Genomic DNA, 26,744 nt, shown 5'->3' with positions numbered 1-26,744 from the left:
GGAATCACTTGATATCTTACAAAAGCAAATAGAAGAAATTTGGAACAAGGAGACCCTACCCGAAGATTGGAAAATAGCTTTGATCCATCCATTACACAAAAGGGCAGCATAAAGAACTTCAACAACTACAGAGGAATATCTTTGCTACCTGTGACTTACAAAATTCTATCACTTGCCATCCTGGAGCATTTGGAAGCACAAGTCGAACATCAAATAGGTGAATACCAAGGAGGGTTCAGAAAAGGTCACTCAATAGCTGAACAGATCCAAAATCTCAAAACGATCATCAGATATTGTACACTAAGGTCCAAGCAGTATGTGTCTGTCTTTGTGGACTTTAAGAAAGCGTACGACTCCATTGACCAGGAAGTCCTGCTAAACATCTTAAATGAATTTGGAGTTGATTTGAAACTGCTGGCATTAATTAGAGCCACCCTGACTGATACAAATTCCAAGGTGAAGTTCCACGGATGTTTCTCGCATTCCTTTGACATCAAAACAGGAGTCCGACAAGGTGATGGGCTATCCCCGATACTCTTCAACTGTTCTTGAAAAGATCATCAGAACCTGGAGGGTGAGATTACAGGAAACCAACTACAGTCCATTGAGAATAGGAACCAAATCCAAGGGGATCGCAACAGACTGCTTAGCATTTGCCGATGATATTGCTGTTCTCTCAAACGACATAGAAACCGCTAGAGCTCAAGTTGAAATTTTAAAGGAAATTGCCAAACAAACTGGTTTGCAGATATCATTTGAGAAAACAGAAGTAATAACTAACATCAAAGAGGCTCCACCAAAACTCCATACAAAATACGGGGACATCACCCGAGTAGACAAATTCAAATACCTGGGTGAGATCATCATGAAAAATGGACTCGACAAAGAAGCACTTTAGGAGCGAGTACGCAAACTGGAAATAGCCTACCAAACATCCCGCACAATCTACAACAAAAAATACCTTTCCCAAAACACCAAGATACGTCACTATGAAACAGTTCTGAAGCCAGTAGTTCTATATGCAGCCGAAACCCTGTCTCTAAATGCCAACAAAGGACTCCTTGAAGAACTGGAGAAAAGAGGACGCAAAATTGTGAGAGGAATCTTGGGATCAAAGAACAGAAATGGAATCCATCAAAAGAGATCCAACAAGGAAGTCTACAGCAAAATAGAGAAAATTACCAACACCAATCAGAAAAAGACAGGCACGATTTTACGGTCATCTGAAAAGAATGGACGGAAGAAAGTTAACTAAAGAAATCTTTCACTTTTTTGATTCAAACCCCAAAACCACAATTCCCTGGTTTAGAAATACCAAAGAAGACCTGCAAATGCTACATATCTCAGCTGAAGATGCCCTTAACAGAGATCTCTTCCGCAAGAAAATATTGACGAACAGGCTAAACCGAGACGAGCAACCGAAGAGAAGACACGGTGCCCCTTGGACAGAGGAGCGTAAGCAGGCCCACTCACAAAGAATGAGGGAAATTTGGGCTCTAAAGAAGGCCAAGTTCAGTGTCAAATGCAACAAGACTTAACGTGGTCCTTTATTGTCCCTAGTGAATAATAATAATAATAATAATAATAATAATAATACAAGAAAAGTAGAAAAAAGAGTTTGGGTGGCTTACGCAGCTGCACAAGGACCTAGCAGAATTAGGTATCCAGAATGAAGAGATACCGTACATGATTGAACATCATTTAGGAAGACAGTTGCCAAGTGACGGGTGCCCCCGAAAAGCTACTGGTCAAGCTATAGAAGAGCAAGGAAGGAGAAGCCAAAGACGTACAGATTTTTGGCAAGAATGCAAAGCCCCTTGTGCATGGAAGATGCAGACAAAGAATACACCCACGGTATCCCCCAAGGAATGACTGAATTAGAACCATGAAACTACTTGTGATTAATACCATCACACGGGGAACACCATGGGTTGCCTTTACTTGTGAGTAGTACCATTATGTTGGATACACAATAAATTTGTGATTAGTAGCAGCAGAGAGCAGTTCACTGTGGGTTAACAGTAACTGTGATTAGTACCACTATGTGAGGATCACCACGGAACAGTATAAGTCCCTGTAATTAGTACCACTATGTGAGGATCACCACGGAACAGTATAAGTCCCTGTGATTAGTACCACTATGTGAGGATCACCACGGAACAGTATGAGTCCCTGTGATTAGTACCACTATGTGAGGATCACCACAGAACAGTATAAGTCCCTGTGATTAGTACCACTATGTGAGGATCACCACGGAACAGTATAAGTCCCTGTGATTAGTACCACTATGTGAGGATCACCACGGAACAGTACGAGTCCCTGTGATTAGTACCACTATGTGAGGATCACCACGGAACAGTATGAGTCCCTGTGATTAGTACCACTATGTGAGGATCACCACGGAACAGTATAAGTCCCTGTGATTAGTACCACTATGTGAGGATCACCACGGAACAGTATAAGTCCCTGTGATTAGTACCACTATGTGAGGATCACCACGGAACAGTATGAGTCCCTGTGATTAGTACCACTATGTGAGGATCACCACGGAACAGTATAAGTCCCTGTGATTAGTACCACTATGTGAGGATCACCACGGAACAGTATGAGTCCCTGTGATTAGTACCACTATGTGAGGATCACCACGGAACAGTATGAGTCCCTGTGATTAGTACCACTATGTGAGGAACACCACGGAACAGTATGAGTCCCTGTGATTAGTACCACTATGTGAGGAACACCGTGGGATAGTATAAGTCTCTGTGATTAGTACCACTATGTGAGGAACACCACGGGATAGTATAAGTCCCTGTGATTAGTACCACTATGTGAGGAACACCACGGGATAGTATAAGTCCCTGTGATTAGTACCACTATGTGAGGAACACCACGGAACAGTATGAGTCCCTGTGATTAGTACCACTATGTGAGGAACACCACGGGATAGTATAAGTCCCTGTGATTAGTACCACTATGTGAGGAACACCACGGGATAGTATAAGTCCCTGTGATTAGTACCACTATGTGAGGAACACCACGGGATAGTATAAGTCCCTGTGATTAGTACCACTATGTGAGGAACACCACGGGATAGTATAAGTCCCTGTGATTAGTACCACTATGTGAGGAACACCACGGGATAGTATAAGTCCCTCTGATTAGTACCACTATGTGAGGAACACCACGGAACAGTATGAGTCCCTGTGATTAGTACCACTATGTGAGGAACACCACGGGATAGTATAAGTCCCTGTGATTAGTACCACTATGTGAGGAACACCGTGGGATAGTATAAGTCTCTGTGATTAGTACCACTATGTGAGGAACACCACGGGATAGTATAAGTCCCTGTGATTAGTACCACTATGTGAGGAACACCACGGAACAGTATGAGTCCCTGTGATTAGTACCACTATGTGAGGAACACCACGGGATAGTATAAGTCCCTGTGATTAGTACCACTATGTGAGGAACACCACGGGATAGTATAAGTCCCTGTGATTAGTACCACTATGTGAGGAACACCACGGGATAGTATAAGTCCCTGTGATTAGTACCACTATGTGAGGAACACCACGGGATAGTATAAGTCCCTGTGATTAGTACCACTATGTGAGGAACACCACGGAACAGTATGAGTCCCTGTGATTAGTACCACTATGTGAGGAACACCACGGGATAGTATAAGTCCCTGTGATTAGTACCACTATGTGAGGAACACCACGGAACAGTATGAGTCCCTGTGATTAGTACCACTATGTGAGGAACACCACGGGATAGTATAAGTCCCTGTGATTAGTACCACTATGTGAGGAACACCACGGGATAGTATAAGTCCCTGTGATTAGTACCACTATGTGAGGAACACCACGGAACAGTATGAGTCCCTGTGATTAGTACCACTATGTGAGGAACACCACGGGATAGTATAAGTCCCTGTGATTAGTACCACTATGTGAGGAACACCACGGAACAGTATGAGTCCCTGTGATTAGTACCACTATGTGAGGAACACCGTGGGATAGTATAAGTCTCTGTGATTAGTACCACTATGTGAGGAACACCACGGAACAGTATGAGTCCCTGTGATTAGTACCACTATGTGAGGAACACCGTGGGATAGTATAAGTCTCTGTGATTAGTACCACTATGTGAGGATCACCACGGAACAGTATGAGTCCCTGTGATTAGTACCACTATGTGAGGAACACCACGGGATAGTATCAGTCCCTGTGATTAGTACCACTATGTGAGGAACACCACGGAACAGTATGAGTCCCTGTGATTAGTACCACTATGTGAGGAACACCGTGGGATAGTATAAGTCTCTGTGATTAGTACCACTATGTGAGGATCACCACGGAACAGTATGAGTCCCTGTAATTAGTACCACTATGTGAGGAACACCGTGGGATAGTATAAGTCTCTGTGATTAGTACCACTATGTGAGGAACACCACGGGATAGTATAAGTCCCTGTGATTAGTACCACTATGTGAGGAACACCACGGAACAGTATGAGTCCCTGTGATTAGTACCACTATGTGAGGAACACCACGGAACAGTATGAGTCCCTGTGATTAGTACCACTATGTGAGGAACACCGTGGGATAGTATAAGTCTCTGTGATTAGTACCACTATGTGAGGATCACCACGGAACAGTATGAGTCCCTGTAATTAGTACCACTATGTGAGGAACACCGTGGGATAGTATAAGTCTCTGTGATTAGTACCCACTATGTGAGGATCACCACGGAACAGTATGAGTCCCTGTGATTAGTACCACTATGTGAGGAACACCACGGGATAGTATAAGTCCCTGTGATTAGTACCACTATGTGAGGAACACCACGGGATAGTATAAGTCCCTGTGATTAGTACCACTATGTGAGGAACACCACGGTACAGTATGAGTCCCTGTGATTAGTACCACTATGTGAGGAACACCACGGGATAGTATAAGTCCCTGTGATTAGTACCACTATGTGAGGAACACCACGGAACAGTATGAGTCCCTGTGATTAGTACCACTATGTGAGGAACACCACGGGATAGTATAAGTCCCTGTGATTAGTACCACTATGTGAGGATCACCACGGAACAGTATGAGTCCCTGTGATTAGTACCACTATGTGAGGAACACCACGGGATAGTATAAGTCCCTGTGATTAGTACCACTATGTGAGGAACACCACGGGATAGTATAAGTCCCTGTGATTAGTACCACTATGTGAGGAACACCACGGAACAGTATGAGTCCCTGTGATTAGTACCACTATGTGAGGAACACCACGGGATAGTATAAGTCCCTGTGATTAGTACCACTATGTGAGGAACACCACGGGATAGTATAAGTCCCTGTGATTAGTACCACTATGTGAGGAACACCACGGAACAGTATAAGTCCCTGTGATTAGTACCACTATGTGAGGAACACCACGGGATAGTATAAGTCCCTGTGATTAGTACCACTATGTGAGGAACACCACGGAACAGTATAAGTCCCTGTGATTAGTACCACTATGTGAGGAACACCACGGAACAGTATGAGTCCCTGTGATTAGTACCACTATGTGAGGAACACCACGGGATAGTATAAGTCCCTGTGATTAGTACCACTATGTGAGGAACACCACGGAACAGTATGAGTCCCTGTGATTAGTACCACTATGTGAGGAACACCACGGGATAGTATAAGTCCCTGTGATTAGTACCACTATGTGAGGAACACCACGGAACAGTATGAGTCCCTGTGATTAGTACCACTATGTGAGGAACACCACGGGATAGTATAAGTCCCTGTGATTAGTACCACTATGTGAGGAACACCACGGAACAGTATGAGTCCCTGTGATTAGTACCACTATGTGAGGAACACCACGGGATAGTATAAGTCCCTGTGATTAGTACCACTATGTGAGGAACACCACGGAACAGTATGAGTCCCTGTGATTAGTACCACTATGTGAGGAACACCATGGAACAGTATGAGTCCCTGTGATTAGTACCACTATGTGAGGAACACCACGGGATAGTATAAGTCCCTGTGATTAGTACCACTATGTGAGGAACACCACGGAACAGTATGAGTCCCTGTGATTAGTACCACTATGTGAGGAACACCACGGAACAGTATGAGTCCCTGTGATTAGTACCACTATGTGAGGAACACCGTGGGATAGTACAAGTCCCTGAGATTAGTACAACTATGTGAGGATCACCATAGGTCTGCGTTACCTGTGCAACGTACATTACCTGTGATTAGTACCATAATGTGAGGAACACCGTGAGTCTTCGCTACTTTTGTTTAGTACCGCTACATGAGAAATACCATGGTTCTACTTTACTAGCAATAAGTACTTTTGAGGGGTCGTTGACCTGAATTTTGGACCCCTTTAGACAACAAGCATCATCATCATCATCAAGAGTGCAAAGAGAAGGGCATTAGTCTGCTTGACAGAAGAGCAGGTAGATTGTGTATATGTGGCCAATAGATGGCTGTGTCAATGAATGAATGAATGCTATTTTGCTTTATATCGCACTGACACAGATAGGTCTTATGGCGACGATGGGACGGGAAAGGCCTAGGAATTGGAAGGAAGCGGCCATGGCCTTAATTAAGGTACAGCCCCAGCATTTGCCTGGTGTGAAAATGGGAAACCACAGAAACCCATCTTCAGGGCTGCCGACAGTGGGATTCGAACCCACTATCTTCCGGATGCGAGCTCACAGCTGCGTGCTCCTAACTGCACGGCCAACTCGCCCAGTGAATGAATGAATAATATTGCCTCAGCGGCTACCAATTGGCACAGTAAACTGGGCCTCTGTTGAGTGATGTATGACCGAGATTTGATTAATTTTAATTTTGTTGGGTAAACCCCCAACGTGTCACCAGAATTATTCTACATACTAACATCATACGACATGGATTGTTGAACGGAATTTGTTTTTTCACCGTTCAAAAATCCAACTACCTCTGTCAGGTTTGAACTCACAATCTTGGGTTTTGGAGGCCAATACTCTATCAGTGATCCACTGCACTTGAAAAATAAATGACTGATTAAATAAACAAATGTCTTAAAACTAATAAGGTGTACATTTGTCTGTTAAAAAGAAATTGATTTAAAAAAGGGGAACTTACTCGGTCATCTATGTAGTTGGATATCATGATGAACAGATCAGCAAGCAGTCCTTCTGGTAAACCTTTGGGGATAAGCATATGTTGAGGCCATCCACAGCCGCAGAACGTGAACTGACTTACACTTGGCTGGTCTGCATTCATCTCACTGAAGGTTTGCTCGTAAGGAACGGAAACTGAAGATTCTGATGACCTCCGCTCGATAATATTTCTCCCACTACGCACTGCACGGGAAAAAAATTCATAAATTCATATTAATGGTACATCGACATTCAGAGTACACTTTAAAGATAACAGTGAAGAACTATTGAACAATCATAATGATTTGTCATATTTGAATTTATCTCTTTTCAGTTTTGACTCGGTCAATTTATAACTATCTGGCTCCATGGCTAAATGGTTAGTGTGCTGGCCTTTGGTCACAGGGGTCCCGGGTTTGATTCCTGGCAGGGTCGGGAATTGTAACCATCATTGGTTAATTTCCCTGGCACGGGGGCTGGGTGTATGTGTTGTCTTCATCATCATTTCATCCTCATCAAGACGCGCAGGTCGCCTACGGGAGTCAAATCAAAAGACCTGCACCTGACGAGCCGAACCCGTACTGGGATCTCCCGGCACTAAAAGCCATACGCCATTTCATTTTCATTTATAATGGTTAGGTTCATTAGTCCATCAAAAAATAAATAAATAAAATTTAGAAGTTAATTAATTAACCTTTTAACTGCTGAGTTACCAGTTGACTGTTAGGTACCTCAGTGCTGAGTTTTTTCATTCGTATGTAAACAAATTGTAGAAGCCTCAATTTTTAACTTATCAGTGGGGTGATTAGCTTAAAATGTTTATAAATGTTGGTTCTTTATAAATCTAAATGCAAATGCAAAATCCTACACTTATGTTCAATATTATTTTGAGAGAAACAAAATTACGCTTTTGTGCCCCTGCGTTCGTTATATTTATATAAAGTACAGAGCCCAAATTAAATTATTTTCAAAAATCTGTAGGCAACTAATACATGTAACTTCTTAGAAGTATGTAAGTTGGTATTTTAAAATACTTTGTAAACCTGGAATGTAGTGATAGTTAAATGTTTTCTACTGGTTTGTTCAACTATCTGCACCAACTCCACTGGCACAAAAGGTTTTAAAAAAATCAATGATTTTGGGGTTGTCATCAAACACTACTTGGCCCTCAGAGTCTGTCACAGTTACTTGAAAGTCTAGTGGAGAAAATTCATCCGGCCGCCATGAAAATAGTGATGAAATAGCTTTTGAAATCACCGTGATTTTCTTCTTTTGTTTAGGAGGAGGCTCTGTTTCTTTCTCACAATATTTTCGGCATTCTCTGTATCACTCTCACTTTCAAAATCGCTTAACAATTCATTAAAATCACCATCTCCATCATCACTTTCCGCTGTGGTTAATAACTGAAATATTCTTTGATCTGGAATAACATCGCTGCAAGAGCAACCAGATTGTTGTTCCGCCATCTTTGTTTACATCACAGATGAACTCTACAGACGTCTACAAAAAGCTCTGTAAGTTACTTCCCAAAGCTGTAATTTGTAATCAATTAATTCTACATAATGCCCACCAGATGGCAGAACATGCCAGAGATTGATTCGGCACTTGAGAGTGAACCGGGAAACTAAAAAGAAATTGAAGTTCTATAGATGGGCGTTGCAGTGCTGGACCGGCCGCATCAGCCCGTCTGTAGGCGGGCATAGCACTCATCGGGTTAAGTTAATTAATTAATTCATTAATCTGTACTGGAACCAGAAAGCCACTGTCTGTGTGGAAGACAGCCTGTCTGAAGAGATTGAAACCCAGTGAAGAATCTGTCTAGGTTGTGTCTTATTTCCCCTGCTTTTTAACACATTCGCTCCCATATCCAAACATGGTCGGATAAGTTTTATGTGTGTAAAATACCTTATCCGACTTAAGTCAGATTTGAATTCGCACCAACTCTTTAGGTTCAAATGTATGTTAGATGACACAGTATTTCAGTATGCTGGTAGATAGCAGGCAGATGAACATTTTACTACAGCTTCAGATTATTTCTCACATTATGGGATGTGTGATCTACAAGGGGCATTCAAGATATAATGCAACACATTTTATTTCTCGGCCAATTTTGGTTTAAAAAAAAAAAAAAAAAGGTATTCTGTTTGGGATATATTCAAATATTCCCACTTCGTCTCATAGAATTTAATTAATTTCCAATAGGTGGCAGCATTATAACTAACCTTCAAATGGCGTCTGTAACAGAGGTGGGTACCAGACAGAGAGCAGTTATTGAGTTTCTTTTGGTGGAAAACCAGGGCCAGGGCATCACAGATTTTCATAGGCGCTTGCAGAATGTCTATGGAGACTTGGCAGTGGGCAAAAGCACGGTAAACGTTCTCCATGACAACACAAGACCTCACACAAGTCTGCGCACCTAACAGGAGCTCACAAAATTTCAGTGGACTGTTCTTCCTATCCACCCTACAGCCCGGATCTTGCGCCTTCTGACTTCCATCTGTTTGGTCCAATGAAGAATGCACTCCATGGGAAGCACTACGTGGATGATGGGGAAGTTATCGATGCATCACGATGCTGACTCCGACATCGTGCAGGCATACAGGCCCTCATTTTACAGTGGCGTAAGACCGTAGCATTGAATGGAGATTATGTTGAAAAATAGGGTAGTGTAGCAAAATGTTTGGGGAATAACATGGTGTAATTGAATCCTCAATAAAACCAACCTGCTATTAGAAAAAAAAGTGTTGCATTATGTATTGGACTCCCTTCATAAATAAACACCTGCCAGTCCCAAGGTCTATGAAGTGTGCTGTTGGAATTCAAGTGGCGCTGAGTTATGTAACAAACAATCATGGCAAGTAAAAAATCGTACAAGATCATCTTGTGAAGGTATGTACAAATTTTCAGATTTTTTTTTTTTTTTGCTAGTGGCTTTACGTCACACCGACACAGATAGGTCTTATGGTGATGATGGGATAGGAAAGGGCTAGGAGTCGGAAGGAAGCAGCTGTGGCTTTCATTAAGGTATAACCCCAGTATTTGCCAGGTGTGAAAATGGGAAACCATGGAAAACCATCTTCAGGGCTGCCGACAGTGGGATTCAAACCCACTATCTTCTGGATGCAAGCTCACATCTGTGCGCCCCTAACCGCCCGGAAAACTCGCCTGGTTTTCAGATTTTTAGGGTTTATAGTAAAGGAGTGATACTAAGTTAAAACCATGTGTTACATGTTACCTGGACTGCATAATTAAATACCCATGAAGGGAGCTGGGAGTGAATGTGTTAACATCTACTCACAGGCAATACTGGACGAAGCACTGGAGACAGCCACTACAGAAGGAATCTGTATCAATGGAGAGCGCATCAACAACATTCGCTACACAGATGATACTGTGCTGCTTGCAGACAGCGCAAAAGATCTTCAAGCGGTGTTGAAGAGAGCCAACAATGCTCAGAACAACTGGGAGCTCAAGATAGTGAAAGACCAAGTTCATGATTGTGAGCAAGCGCACATCCATCCAGGCTAGAATCGTGCTAGGCACCGAGGAGGTCATGCGTGTTCGACAGTACAAGTACCTTGGTTGCAATCTGTATGAACAATAGGAGCTCAGCCAAGAGATAATAATAATAATAATAATAATAATAATAATAATAATAATAATAATAATAATAATAATAATAATAATAATAATGATGATGATGATGATAACAACAACAACAACAATTAATAATAATAATAATAATAATAATAATAATAATAATAATAATAATAATAATAATAATAATAATAATAATAATAGTTTTAAGACCCACTAACTTCTTTGACGGTTTTCGGAGACACCGAGGTGCCGGAATTTAGTCCCGCAGGAGTTCTTTTACATGCCAGTAAATTTACCAACACGAGGCTGACGTATCTAGGCATCTTCAAATACCACCGGACTGAGCCAGGATTGAACCTGCCAAGTTGGGGTCAGAAGGCCAGCGCTTCAACCATCTGAGCCACTCAGCCCGGCAAGCCAAGAGATCAAGGCAACAATTGAGCATGTGCAAAATTCCAAACACCTTCATTAAAATGAAGAAGCTCCTCAGCAACCCCAGTCTCAATCTAGATCTAAGGCTGTGAGTGGTCAGCGGCTACATATTTCCCACACTATTTATGATAATAATATGTAATAATGTTATTGGCTTTTAAGTGAAAATGTTGTATAGTGGGAACAGAAGCTATATTCAAGTAGGATGTGGTTTGTCGGACTGGTTTGAAACAAAGAGAGGAGTGCAGCAGGGCAGCTCATTGTCACCACTTCTATATTGTTGTAATGGATGTAGTAATGAAATCTATTAAAAGGAAAGAACATGGAGATATCAAAGCCTTCATATTTGCAGATGATGTTGCGATCTGGAGTGACTCAGAAGAGTAACTGAGAGAGAGAGAATACAAAGCTGGAATGAGGAGTTTAAGAAATATGGTTTAAACATCAGCAAGACCAAGACGGTGGTGATGAAAGTGTATGGGGAAGGAGCAGAACCAATAGTCATGTTAAATGAAGCTCAACTGGACAGCGTTCCAGTTTTCAAATACTTGGGTAGCGTTATATCAAATGACAACCTAGCAAAACATGAGGTGAACAATCGAATCAATAAGGCAACACAATTTTACCACCAGGTAAGACACCTGCTGTGGGATGAGCAAATACCTATGAAAACAAAAATGACATTGTACAAGTCCTGTTATACACCAATTCTTACATACAGTCTCGAAACCACAACACTGACCAATAGAGATAATTCCAAACTTCAGGCAGCTGAAATGAAATTCCTACGCACTAATGATCCAGAAAACCAGGAAAGACAAGATTAGGAATGAGAAAATTAGAGAAGTAGTAGGAATAGATGATTCTCTCCTCAATAAGATTCAGATATCAAGACTGAAGTGGTTTGGTCACATGAAGAAGATGCCAGTAAACAGAACTGCAAGGAAGGAATTTGACAGAAAGGTAGAAGGAAGACGACCCGTGGGAAGGCCACGAAGGAAATGGATAGATTTAGAGCGATGTACTGCTGAGAGGTCATGATTGGGACAATAAGAATGGTACAAGGACAGGATGAGATGGAGGAGGCTCATATACCACACCCGGGAAACTGGAGATGGTTTAGGATGATGATGATGATGATGTTATTGGCTTTACGTCCCACGAACTACTTTTACGGATTTCAGAGATGCCAAGATGCTGGAATTGAGTCCCACAGGAGTTCTTTTACATGCCAGTAAATCTACCAACATGAGGCCGACGTATTTGAGCACCTTCAAATACCACTATTGTATGGAATGGAAGGGTGGACTCTAACCCAGGCCCTGAGCAAGAAGCTGGCAGACTTCAAAATGTGGGTCTATGTTACGTATATTGTGAACTGAAAGAGTGAGGAACACAGAGGTAATGGAAAGACTATAGTACGTGAACCTTTTCTTGAGCCCTCAGCTCCATAGTGTTGAATGGGAACTAGAGCTCAAGAAAAGGTTCACGTACTATAAACAAGAAGATGGAAGCACTCTTTTCCATCAAGAAGCAGAAACTTGAATATTTCGGACACATGATGTGGAATGAAAAGTAGAGGATCCCACAGTTGGTGGTGTAGGGGAAGATCTCAGGACAATGGATACCTACCAGCAAAATAATATCTTGGCTGAAGAACCTGAGGGTCTGGTTCGAGATGAGCTCGATGTCGTTTTTTCGCAAGGCAATCTGATAATTACAATAATATTTTTCCACCTAATGGAAACTTTTTATTCTTTGCCTTTGGCAAATCTATAAGAAAATTAACAAATACAGTAGATTTTACAACTGCTTTGCAGTCGTCATCATCATCCACTTTTCACTGAGTGGACCAGTATTTTTAAGCATATTCACATACTTTATAAGACATTTTAAGCTATTTTAACTATCAATAAGTATTTTTAATATGTTAGATCAGGGCCTCTCAGGGTGCATGCACTGTGCATGGTGCAAAAAACGACTTCGCTTGGTCGACCAGAGTGCAGACTCCCACTCCTCGATTTGGAGCAATAGCACTGTCTCTCTCTTTCCTTACGCCTGTCTCGCTTGCTCCCCCTGTCTACCTCTTCCTCACTTGCTCTGTAGTGCTCCAAATCCGAGCTGAGTTGAGCTGAGTTGAGCCGAGCTTAGCCGAGTAGCCCAGAGACAAAGCGTTGGTCCGAGCCGAGCGGGACTGATGCACTGTGCACAGGAACTCTGCACCGCTGTTTGCATGTGTGAGATTTTGGGCGTTTGAGAGGCCCTGTGTTAGATGCTAAGTATCACTAACCAACCACCTTCACCTCCACACAATCCACATACAACCCCCTCCCCCCAACAGTACCTTCCTCCCTCAATTAGTTTTATAAGTTTTTAGTTTCCCATGGGACATTTTTTAAGATTAACTAAAGAACACAGCTGATAATAACTGCAAAGCAGTTGAAACATGTACTATATTTGTTAATTTTCTTATAGATTTGCCAAAGGCAAAGAATAAAAAGTATCGATTAGGTGGAAAAACATTATTGTAATTATCAGATTGACTTATCGATACGGATATGAAGTGGATAGTTTGCAATTTCCGTAAGTCTGACTATAGGACTAGAATGTCCATTATCAAAGGGTAGAGAAAGGTCCAACTATTCAATACCATTAGTTTAATATAGTGTCCTATATTGATCAACCTTTTTCTAGCCTTTGATAGTGATCGATTGTCAATATGGACCATAATGAAATTCATAACTTACGAGTAGAATATCTATGATGATTGCCAACCTTCGATAGAAGACAGTATAACAAGAAGCAGAAGAAGAAGAATTAAGTAAGTTATTACTTTTTCATGTGATTTTTTAATATTATTTATTCGTAAATTAATTTTGATAGACTGAACAAACCAACAGTTATTAAAAAAAGAAATCACAATGCAGTACAACTTTTTGCTTAACACTATTCCACTGATGCTAAGCAGGAATGTATTCTGCTGGTACCAAAGCGATTGTGCACAATGTAGGCTGTTTATGTAATCTTGGGATATATTTATACGATGTCCTGGGCAATACCTTATGGTGTCGCACCACTTCTTGTGTGACATAAAGTATAGCATGATGCAATGTGGTGTCACAGAATTCTTTTGTTGCTTTGATTATTTCTTGATTTAGTGTATGGCTTTTAATGCCAGAAGTGTCCAAGGACATGGGCGACCTGCGCGTCTAGGTGTGACATCATGATAATAATATGAGGTAGGGAGAGGGTGAAACTTGGTGTCAGCACAAAGCCTACTCCTGTCAGATAACACAAAGGGGTCTCCTCAGGGCTTAACGTTTCCATCCAACGGATGAACCACCATCAACAATGTCACTCCTCCATATGAACGGTGAGGGAAAGTTTGGAACTGAATCCAGGCTTTTAACATGCAATCTAGTGATTAGAAATTGTATATCACCACCTTTATTAAGGTGCTGGCGAACGGGACTTGAACCACTTAACCACTGTGCCAGACCGCATACACTTGATGCGTTAAGGGGACTTGTATGTGAACATCATAGAAAATGCTCCAATATTTGCTTTTATTCATGGTACTCCTATTACTGATGTTTAGAATGCACACGGTTATAATCATTATGATAAATTTACTATACCTTTAGAAGTGTTTTAAACCCATAAAAGTTGTGATTTCACAGAAATTACTTTGGTACCAATTTTTAATGTTTTTGTAACATACAATAAATTTTGTCACTTCGTGGGTTGGTACATATATCTCATAAACTAGTGAAGTTAGAGATCAGAAATTTTGTACGGAACTCTCAGGCAGATATTAGATTAATATAGGCCATGTTCAGCATTCTAGGTGAAATACTTCCTGTATTTAGTTAAGACAAACCACTGAATATGTTCAATATTTTTTGTTTCTAATTATTAAAATACGCACAGTAGAATTCGCAGATACTAGAAATGTAATACTGGTGAGCTTCAAAGACCAGATTATGGTGAACTCCTATGAAAAATTTCATTCCAATAAAGTTGCTGGTTTCTGAGTTACATGCCCACCAAAAGGGCTACAGCCATAAGTTATGAACATTTAAACAAACTTGCAATACAACACAACACAAGAAATGTATTAATAAACCATATTCAGCCGTGAAGCACGCAAGCTTTCTCATGTCACCGAAGTTAAAGAAAACTGAGCGACTGGCTGTGCGGTTTGGGTCAATCAACTGTTAGATTGCATCGGGAGATAGTAGGTTCGAACCTCACTGTTGGCAGCCCTGAAGATGGTTTCCCGTCATTTCCTATTTTCACATCAGGCAAATATTGGGGCTGAACCTTAATTAAGGCCATGGCTGCTTCCTTTAGACTCCTAGCTCTTTCCTATCACATTGTTGTCATAAGACCTATCTTTGCCTTCACTCTTGTTTTTTACTTATTAGCCCAAGTTTCTCATACCACCTCATTTTTTCTATTAGAGATTTGAACTTCATTGGTGATTACCACTATGTAACACATACATTTTACCTGGCATTTGTTATCTTCTCAAACATAGTTTCTCAATTTTTCACTACCCTCTTGACTATTTAAAAATAAGGCAAACACAGCTGAGCCAACATTAGACATGATCAGTGAGAATGGGACCACCAAATTTGAGAAAATCAGGCCTTTCGAGAGGGCAATTATTTTATAAATTTGAACTTCATTGGCGGTTTCCACTATGCGTCACATACATTTTACCTGGCATTTGTTATCTTCTCAAGCATAGTTTCTCAAGTTTTTGCTGCCCTCTTTACGATTTGTGATGGTGACTCAACAAAGACAGACTGTCATTTTATATTTTAGCACAGTGAATTCGTCCTCGTTTTTCAATTGTAATACACTGCACATTTTAAATTAAGAGGTCCACAACCTCACCATAATCACTTATTGCCTTAATTCCGTCATGTTTCATTTTTTCATTCTTTTCTTCATTATGTTTTAACTAATTTTTAGCATCAATTATGTAAAAAACTTTAACTTTTTTCACTGAAGATGGCTCAAACAAGCTGAAACATGTATGACTATTATTATTCCATCTAATGACGGAGATGTGTATGTATTGAATAGGAGGACATATTAAATTTCTTTTGTAAAGTGAAAACCGTCAATACAGAATGATTCTAATATCCTGTAATGCAGAGCTTTAAGGTGTTGAAGTCTAAATGGTCTGACATCATGGTTAGCCGGTTCGAGCTCTGCTGGTCGAAAAAATGTCACCATCAGAATGTTGGCTGGCAGGGTAGGAGAGGTGGTGGTATACAGTTTATAATCACTAGATCGCATGCCAAAAGCCTGGATTCAATTTCTAACCTCTCCGCAGTTCATATGGACTGAGGGAATATGATGCTGTTGATGGTGATTCATTGGTCGGATGAGGACGTTAAGCCTTGAGCAGACCCCCTGGTGCTATTCGACAGGAGTAGGCTATGTACTGGCACAACATTTCACCCTCTTCCTACTATCACATATCACGTAATTCATTTCATCTCATTAACTCCTCTGATGAGGTTGACGTCAGGAAGGGCATCCGATCATAAAAACCCGCCACAACAGATTCATCTCACCTCATACCCGTCCCGGTAGAGAAACAGGACAAGGGTTTGACAAAACATGGTATTAAGAATAAACAAGATATTGTAACATGCATTTCTTCTTCTACTGATTTTACCACAACTGTGGGGTCACAGGTGCAAATTGTGTTGCACAGGTGCATTTGGCCCTATTTTACGGCCAGATGCCCTTCCTGACGTCAACCCTATATGGCGGGATGTAATCACGTTTGCGAGTTTCTGTGATGGATGGTAGTGTAGTGTGTTGTTCCAATATCAAGAGGAGAGTGTTGGGACAGACAAACACCCAGTCCCCAAGCCAGAAGATTAATCAGAAGAAATTATAATTGCAGACCCACCCGGGAATCGAACCCGGGACCCTCTGAACCAAAGGGCAGGACACTGACCATTCAGCCAACGAGTCAGACTGTAACTTGCAATTAAAAGTGAATTTTAAACTCACATCTTGTTTGAAACTTGTCCAACTCAATGAAAAGTAATCTCTGTTCCTCAAAACGAAAACGAATGCCTCGTTCATCGTATTTTGGAGCCATGAAGATACGAACAGTTCCCATTCGTGTCTTACCGTCATTCATGACCTGCAAAAGGAAGAAGATATCAGACACTACATACCTGTTACCTTCAAATCGTATGACTAATCATAGATCACTCTGATGCTAAGAGACCAAAATCTTGATAACTCAGACATTTTAAACTTTAGCACAAAACAGAATAAAAGTTTAAAGACTTTATGAATAATTAAAACTGTTACCAGTCACAATTTTTATTAAATGTTGTACTCCACAGTGCGTTTCAGAGTCTAGGCTTCATCGTCAGGTGGTGAAATGATGACGTAATCATTGCCCTACTTGACACCTGTTTTCAAAGAATGTACTTTATTTAAGAGTAGGAGCTATGTGCATTGTGAATTTATTACATCAGTGCTGGGTCAACTATAGGAGTGCATGTCATCTCAGAAATTTACAGCTGCTGTTAAAGTTTATTATTGTTTTTAAATATTTAGTTTAATTTTTGATATTAATTCTTGATATTGATATATGCAACAAATATTAAATGTTTAAGACTTTAAAAAACATTACATATTTAATCAGCATATGGATTGAAAATAAGTGTAGAAAAGAGTAAAACTCTTGTTATGACTAGAGGGGAGAAAGAAGGGAAACGTCAGATTAGACTTGCAGACAAGCCCCTGGAAGTAGTGGAAACGTTTAAATACCTGGGGAGTGAATTAATGGAGAATGCTCGACTGGATGCTGAGATTAGTAAAAGGATTCAAGCTGGAAGTTGTTTCTATCATAGTGTAAGACATATGTTATGGGACAAAGATGTGCCAATGGAAGCAAAGGATACTATGTAAAAGATGTATTACGTACCCATAACAACTTACGGAGCAGAAACTTGGACAATGACAAAGAAGGATGAGAATCGAATACAGGCAGCCGAAATGAAATTCTTGAGGAGTATGATACAGAAGAGTAGACGAGACAAAATAAGGAATGAGAAAATCCGGGAAGAAATTGGAGTGGAAAAAATGAATGATAGAATAGAGAAGAGCCGACTAAGATGGTTTGGGCACATAAAGCGAATGAGCGACGAAAGAATGCCAAAAAGGGTGATGGAAATGCAAATCCAAGGAAGGAGAGGCCGTGGACGACCACGATTGAGATGGAAGGATACCATCCAACGCAGCATTATAGAAAGAAACCTGGACTGGGACACAGTGTTGGAGGAGGAGTAGTGGAAAGACCGAAGAAAGTGGAGAGGAACTATATTTGCCCCTACCCGGCTACAGCTGGATAAAGGGAAATGATGATGATGATGATGAGTTTAATTTTTGATATTAATTCTTGATATTGATATATGCAACAAACATTAAATATTAAGACTTTAAAAAACAGTACATATTTAATCAGCATATGGACAGAATAAGTCATTACACCCATTGTCTTTTAATGTGTATTTATGTATCCTTGTTCCATTTTTTCTTTTAACTATGGCTGAAGATGTCCCTATGAGGACAAAACCTGTACCATTCCATTAAGGGGACACTATAGTGAAATTTCTAACTTCTATATTTTTCAATGAATTGTTACCAACTTTTTTCTGAGGTGTAACTCCTCAGATATATTCATGCAACCAATCTTCCATATCGTACCTATACAACTTTTTGAGTGGGAATTTTTTTACTTTCCCTTTACCAACATCGTTAAAAAATGTCCCTAGCATCACAATATTTTTCCATTTGCCACCAAATTTTGCACACATTTGCTGTATAGTTATGCCAACAAACATCACTATCACAGTTTGTTGTTTAAGAAATATATTGGCCTGTAGAATTTTTTAAAATGTATTGTTTAATTTTTTTTTAAAAAATATGTATTTACACATCATTTGGTAGGTCAAGAAAAAGAATTGAATCACCTAAAAAATTAAAATGCACACTGATATTTATGTACCAACTATCTAACTACTACTGTGTAAAATTTCACCTACATCAGACAAAAATTGCATGATAAGGGATTATTTTTCTGAAAGAAATCATGAAGATTTTGCTAAGCCAAAAAATGCAAAATAAAAATCTATGCAACTTCACTCACTTTAGAACTGTCCAGCACAATAAGTATGCCCTTCAGTCTTCTTTCTTCTATCCTTCTCTGATATTTTCATCACCTTATACTTTTCCCTTAGCTCTTTGCTTTCACCTGAGCTCCTATTCCTGCTTTGCTGTATGTGCCTTTGGTCTCACTGGTGACTGATGTCTACAGCAGAATTTGGTACTGGCTTCCCTCTGATGGACTGAAGGACTTCAAGTGTTCTAACACACCCCATATTGAACTCACTTACAGCACTCACAATACCAAGCTGAAGTTTATTCCTAGTAACAAATACTTCTTCTCATCGCCATAAGACCTATCTGTGTCGGTGCGACGTAAAGCCCCTAGCAAAAAAAAAAAAACACCTTCTTTTGGACATTTATTCCAAAGAACACTGAAGGCTCTCATTTGGATTTTTTGTCTTCCCTTTTGTGCACCTTTGTATAAGTGCATCTGATGCAAGTCTATGATATGTTGCCATTATTTCTAAAACTGCATCATACAGAATACCACATCTGCTACTCAATTATTAGATTACATTTGAAATCCAAATGAGAGGGATGATTTCTTCGCAGCAACTGGAGTGGCATGTCCAGTAGAGCATGGGACAGTTAAATGCTAGTGCAGCGCCATTTAAAGGAGGTGCTGTGGGCTTTAAAAATGGCGGCATTTCAAAAATAAATGCATTTTTCGGAAGAACACACATCATGGTATTTTTTAGAGTTCTAAACCCAATTATGATATTTTCCTTGAAATTCATGAAATTTCACTATAGTGTCCCCTTAAGATAATGTTACTCTGAAAAGGAATAAAAGAGAATTGTATTGTAAAGGTGGGATTTTCCCAGAAAGTACCACAATCCTGTTAAGGTCAACAATATGGGCTTAATGATGAAATTGATTTCTTGTAACAGTAAAGAAGCACAATGTTTATATGACACATATATGTTGACCATTCGCAGCTGTTACTAGCAAGAAGGATTCTTACTCACTTTTCATCCCTTCTTTCTTCTGTAATCCATGTTCCTTCCTCTCAAATTTTGCTTTCACAGTGTCTTTGGACTCCCATTCCATGGTGGCGACGAATGTCACAGCGACTGAAAATCTGAATCAATCGGATCGAATTTGGTACATTCGCTCATACTGTCTAGCGCCAAGCGGTTGGATATGTCGCGCACACTAGCAGAGTAGGACTTAACTATGTCACAAGCTTCACTCCAATGACTGCAAACGGGGAATGAAGATCTTTAATACATATATACATATTCATTACAGACTGCTATGCCTTTCAGCATTCAGTCTGCAAGCCTCTGTGAATTTACTAAATACCTCTGCAATCTTCTATTTGTAACTAGCTCTGAGACAACATTTAGATCCATTCCTCTTATTTAAAATCATTAGAAACTGAGTCTAACTACCACTGTCTTGATTTCCCTCAACTTTCCCCCCCCCCCCTCAATGACCAAGTCCATTATTCTGCTAGGTAGCCTATCCACCTCCATTCACCTCACATGACCTCACCACTGAGGCCGGTTTACGTGTACCACTTCACCCGCTGAGTGCATTCCTAACTTAGTCTTTATCTCGCGTACTACGACTTTCGTTATGTGCAATCTGGGAGAATATTCTCGAGTTCAGCTATGCCGAAGTTGGAGAGGCAGTTAACGCTCTTATCTGAGACTTTGTTCCTATCGGGGACACTACTGTAAGAATCAAGATGGCTACACATCAAGATGAATCTACAAGAAGTTCTTATAATGTAATCTGTGCATATATTTATAAAATATATCATGCTTCCTGTCCAGCTATCACAGAATTTTTAAAGATTTCCCAAGCTACCAAGTTGTTGCTACTGACTGTATGAGTTGCACGCAAGCAATTCAGTAGCAAGCTTCCTAGCTAGCCGTAGTCATTACAGCAACATTGTTTGGCGCTGTCACGCAGTTATTTATGGGTTCGAGTCCCAATAGTCCAACACTTGTTTTACCTTCCAAATGTTATTGCAAGAGACAAATGTTAGTTGGTAGGGTACTAGAGGTGATGGTACACATTTCCTAATCATTAGAGTGCATGTCAAAAGCTTAGGTTCTATTCCAAATCTATCTGCGATGCATATATGGAGTAAAGGTATACGACGTTGCTCATGGTGATTCATCCGTCGAATGAGGACGTGAAGGAGGTTATATTTCTTTGACTTCATAACAACTTGCTACTAAGTATTTACACTAAAGTGAGATAAATGCTTGCCAGTTACTATTCTAACATTGTCTTGGAAAAAAAGAAACTAACTACTTATTAAATTAGCAACAAAAAAATTGAATTAATAATAATTAATTATTATTATTATTAATTATCAATATAAACTTCACTTTCAACGTAACATGCATCCTCGTCAATATTACTGTATTAGACAAAAAACAAAATTATACCGTGTGCTAGGAATCATTTGATAAGATACATAACCTGAATCTTAACGTTTGCATCCAGGTTACATTTTGAGTCTTTTTATTTTCTACCACAATTTCTGAGTTTTGTTACATAGTTAATTAATTTTAATGTTTCTTCGTATGTGTAGATTTTAGTCCTAATTCTGTTTTTAACCTGAACTTCCACATTATAGCTTAATAAGAGTCTGAGATTGGACTCTAGTAATACAATTTTGAAAGGAATAGCACTAAACAAATGAAAATTCCAAGGAACACGTATGCCACCATGCTAAATTTCACTATATTTTAAGTAACCTTATTACCAATGCAATAAAAAGGTTACTACATCTTCCGCATAACAATACCATCATTAAAATCTGTTGGTAGTACGCAAGAAAATATTTAATTTCTAGTTTGCAAAACTGCAGCCTACCTATCTGGTTGTTTATCTGACAGTCAAACTACAGGCCCTCATTTTTACCCAACACTTCACTGGACTGAATAGCTTGGATGGCAGTACAGTGCTGGCCTTCTGAGCTCAAGTTGGCAGTTTGATCCTGGCTCAGTCCAGTGGTATTTGAAGGTGCTCAAACATGTCAGCCTTGTGTCGGTACCTTCACCACCGCATAAAAGAACTTCTGCAGGATACATTTCCATGACTTCAGCACTTCCATAAACTGTAAACGTAGTTAGTGGATTGTATAACCAATAACATCATTATTACCCAGCAACGCCACTACACTGGCTTCCAGTTCTTAGCCACATTCTTCCTCCAAGTCTACATTGCATGAACAATCTGGTCCAAGAAACAAATAAAATACAGGCCAATAAATCACTTCCAGTTCACCAAGACATGCATAACCTGCCTCTGTGGATCAGTTGGTAGAGTGTCGGCCTCCGGATCCCAAGATAGCGGGTTCAAACCCGGCAGAGGTACTCCATTAGACACTCCATGTCGTACGATGTCGGCATGTAAAAGATCTCTGGTGACACATTTGGTGTTTACCCGACAAAATTCATTAAATGTCAGCCATAGACGCCCAAGAGAGTTTCGGTTTACTCGGTCTGCCATCTAGTGGGCCTAGAGTAAAGCGGAACGTCGAAATTGACGAGCAGACAGCCAGATGGCGTCAAATTGAAATGTCTGCACATGGTAGCTGAGGGCATACGATTATTATTATTATTATTATTATTATTTAAGACATGCATAGAATTCTTTTAAGCTGACTGAAATCCAGACACACTCCCCTGCTGCTGGCTCAAAACCTGATGAATGAAAAACTACTGTGGAATGAAGTATGGACTGTTAAGACCGCCGATGAATGGAGATCGATCTTTGACCCTACTCAGCCCCCGCCCGGATTTCATCTCCCGTGGAGTGTACAGGTCCCACTAAACAGAGTGCGCACTGGGCATGGAAGAGGTGGCACTGTGGTGCATGCTTGGGGGTTTCATTGACCTTCTCCATGCTCTGACTGTGGTGAAGAATTCCAGACAATGTGACACATCACCTTCAGATACCCTCTTTGATCAGGCGAAGGTCATCATGCCTGTAAAAGACTTCTATGCTCGACTGGTAAGAGAAGCCGTAGAGATAGAGCTGCGCCCAAATAACATCAACAGAGAAGACGGCTTCAAGTTATCAAATACATGTAGACCTGTACTGCAGAAATACGTGCATAACACCACCATGGAACAGCGGGACGCACTCACGATACCATCGACAGAGGGCGGTGAATCATGGCAAGATGATCCTTGAGTCTAATTAGTGGGGTAGGCTGTGGATAGTACGGTCATGACTTCCACGTTTCTTTGAATTTCTTTGCTCACTGTCGGAAGCAGAACTTAACATGCCCTGATGAAGACCAATGCAATTTGGCTGAAAGCTTAGCTTCTTTAAATAAATATAGTGGCTTTAATCCAGTATTCATTTATTTATTTATGTTAATCCAGAGATCCCAGTTTAGTTCACATTTTTATCTCTTAATTTATGTATTTACTTATATTTTCATCATTTCTGTGTTTTTTTATTGTTTTCTTTCTATTTTTCTGTATTGCACATACCTCTCTCCATTTCTACTTCGTCTTTTACCTTAACATTTTATATTTATCCTGTTTTTTTTTGTAAATCATTCATTGTTTTTCATAATGTTATTCTTACTTAGTTTGTGCTTAGAGTAACTTGTACCATAAGCTAAATAAATATATGAATCAATAGAAAAATAACCCAACAGATCTGTGTCAAGTCAGGTATATCCTCAATCTCAATCACCACTGATCTGAATTGAGGGCAGCTGAGCAGGTGGCAGATTCTCTATCTGTTGTTTTCCTAGCCTTTTCTTAAATGATTGTAAGAAATTGGAAATTTATTAAACATCTCCCTTGATAAGTTATTCCAATCCCTAACTCCCCTTCCTATATGAATATTTGCCCCCATTTGTCCTCTTGAATTCCAACTTCATCTTCATATTGTGATCTTTCCTACTTTTAAAGACACCTCTCAAACTTATACGTCTACCAATGTCATCCCATGCCATCTCTCCAATGACACCTCGGAACATGCCACTTATTGCAAGAAATCAGCTTTATTTCCCTTACCAAATCTTATTTACATTGAATCAATAACAGTAAATAGGTAAATATTTTCTGTTACTGATTCAATGTACATACCACTTGGTCGAGCAGCTTGTCCCCTTTCTCCGAAGTCTTCGCAGCCCAAACTTTGCAACATTTTTGTAACACTACTCTTTTGTCGGAAATCACCCAGAACAAATTGAGCCACTTTTCTTTGGATTTTTTCCAGTTCTTGAATCAGGTAATCCTGTTGAGGGTCCCATACACTGGAACCATACTTTAGTTAGGGTCTTACCAGAGACTTATATGCCCTCTCCTTTACATCCTTACTCTTCTTCTTCATCCATTACCTTTTCCAGATTCTCTCTGGGTAGGGTAGTGATCTTTCCACCATTCCTCTTCTAGTACTTTTTTGCTATCGAATCCTCTATTTGCAATACAGTCCACAGCAGACCTCCTCAATCTCATTCTAGAACGTCCCCTAAGCTTCTTTGCAGTCACTGTATCCATGAATGTTCTCTTTGCTATTCTCTCTCTCTGCTGGCATTCTCATCATGTGTCCAAACCATTTTAGCTTTGCTATATCAATCTCTTCTTGAAGTTTACACACTCCTACGCTTCTCCATATTTCCTCATTTCGTATTCTATCTCGTCTTCTCTTTCCCTGTATGCTCCTCAAGAATCTCATTTCAGCTGCTTGTATCTTACTTTTGTTCCGCTTAGTCAACGTCCAGGCTGCTGAAGCATAGGATGAACATAAAACCTTGTTGCACTTCATTGGCACATCTTTGTTCCATACAATGTCTCTCACACACTGGTAGAAACTTGCAGACTACTGTATTCTTAAATCAATTTCTCCATCCAAATTTCCATCTTGTGACTTCACGCTGCCCAAATATTAAAAAATTTTCACTACTTGAAGAGGTTCTTTTCCTATTTTTATCACTCCCCTAGATTTTCTGTTACCTCTTGTCATGGTCAAAGTCTTACTTTTCACAGTACTAATCTTCATTCCAAAATTTCTTATCTCCTCACTCCATAAATCAACTTGTCTCTGTACTTCCTCTTCATTATCTCCCCAAACTACAATGTCATCAGCAAAGAGCATAGACTTTACTTGCTTGCCCACCATCTTCTCCTTGATATTATGTAAAATTCTATCCATGATGATAATGAAGAGTAAGGGAGACAATACACTTCCCTATCTTAAGCCTGTCTCAACTCTGAACCAATCAGTTTGACCCACTTTGGTTCTAACACAGCTTTCACAATTTTGATACAATGCTATTACCATCTGCATTGTTACATCCTCACTACAATCCCTAAACATCCTCATAACAATGTGCAGAGATCTGTACCCTTTATTTACAACCCTGTTTATGTGATTTCCCCAATGAAGATCTTTCCTTATATTAACACCTAGGTACTTACAGTGATCCCCACAAGGAACTTTCACCCCATCAACACAGTAATTAAAACTGGGAGGACTTTTCCTATTTGTGAAACTCACAACCTGACTTTTAACCCCATTTATCATCATACCATTGCCTGCTGTCCATTTCACAACATTATCGAGGTCATTTTACAGTTACTCACAATCTTGTAACTTATTTATTCTGTATGTGACTACCTGTGACTGTCTGGCCGAGGATAGGGTGGCCATTACCAAACCTGACAACTAAAGGAGAACCAACAGCTATGGGAGGAGGAGTTCACCCTTAGGAGGCTTGTTAAAGCCTTCGTGTAGGAAATGACACATAAATTCAACAGGAATCTGTTGCCTTGTAGATGTGCCAGGGGACTGCTAAAAGTTAAGGGAGATAACCCTAACAGAAAGTCTTCTCTAACGTTAGATCAGGCGGAGAGTAACTGCAGTCACTTTTAAAACTTATACAAGCCTTGTATGCAAACAGAGATTTCAGAGAGCAGACAACAGGTGCCACCTGCGAGGATCTTCAAAAGGCACAAGTATTTTTTTTTTTGCTATTTGTTTTACGTCGCACCGACACAGATAGGTCTTATGGCGACTATGGGACAGGAAAGGGCTAGGAGTGGGAAGGAAGCGGCCGTGGCCTTAATTAAGGTACAGCCCCAGCATTTGCCTGGTGTGAAAATGGGAAACCACGGAAAACCATTTTCAGGGCTGCCGACAGTGAGATTCGAACCTACTATCTCCCGAATACTGGATACTGGCGGCACTTAAGCGACTGCAGCTATCGAGCTCGGTACACAAGTATTCAGTCAGCAGCATGTAAAGATTGTTGGTTACAAGGATAATATCCAGTTAGAGGATGTGACTAACACTAAAGAAGTATTAAAATTTACCTATCATAACAATGACATTTACAGTACCAGTAAGTTACA

At 40.2% G+C, this 26,744-nt stretch overlaps 1 protein-coding gene across 1 annotated transcript in view; it reads right to left on the bottom strand.

Annotated features, from left to right (window-relative positions):
* LOC136886267 (phenoloxidase 2) overlaps window positions 1–26,744 on the bottom strand; it is a 124,729-nt gene that overhangs the window by 10,221 nt on the left and 87,764 nt on the right. Inside the window, exons 11-12 of the mRNA XM_067159002.2 lie at window positions 17,230–17,365; window positions 7,142–7,362 (exon numbers count right to left, since the gene is read on the bottom strand). Coding sequence (XP_067015103.2) covers window positions 7,142–7,362; window positions 17,230–17,365 — 357 coding nt within the window. The remainder of the gene's footprint in view (window positions 1–7,141; window positions 7,363–17,229; window positions 17,366–26,744) is intronic.

The sequence above is a fragment of the Anabrus simplex genome, chromosome X, assembly GCF_040414725.1.
Source record: "Anabrus simplex isolate iqAnaSimp1 chromosome X, ASM4041472v1, whole genome shotgun sequence".
Lineage (NCBI taxonomy): Eukaryota > Metazoa > Arthropoda > Insecta > Orthoptera > Tettigoniidae > Anabrus > Anabrus simplex.
Note: the sequence above shows the minus strand (reverse complement) of the source record. Positions and strands in the feature narration are given on the sequence as shown.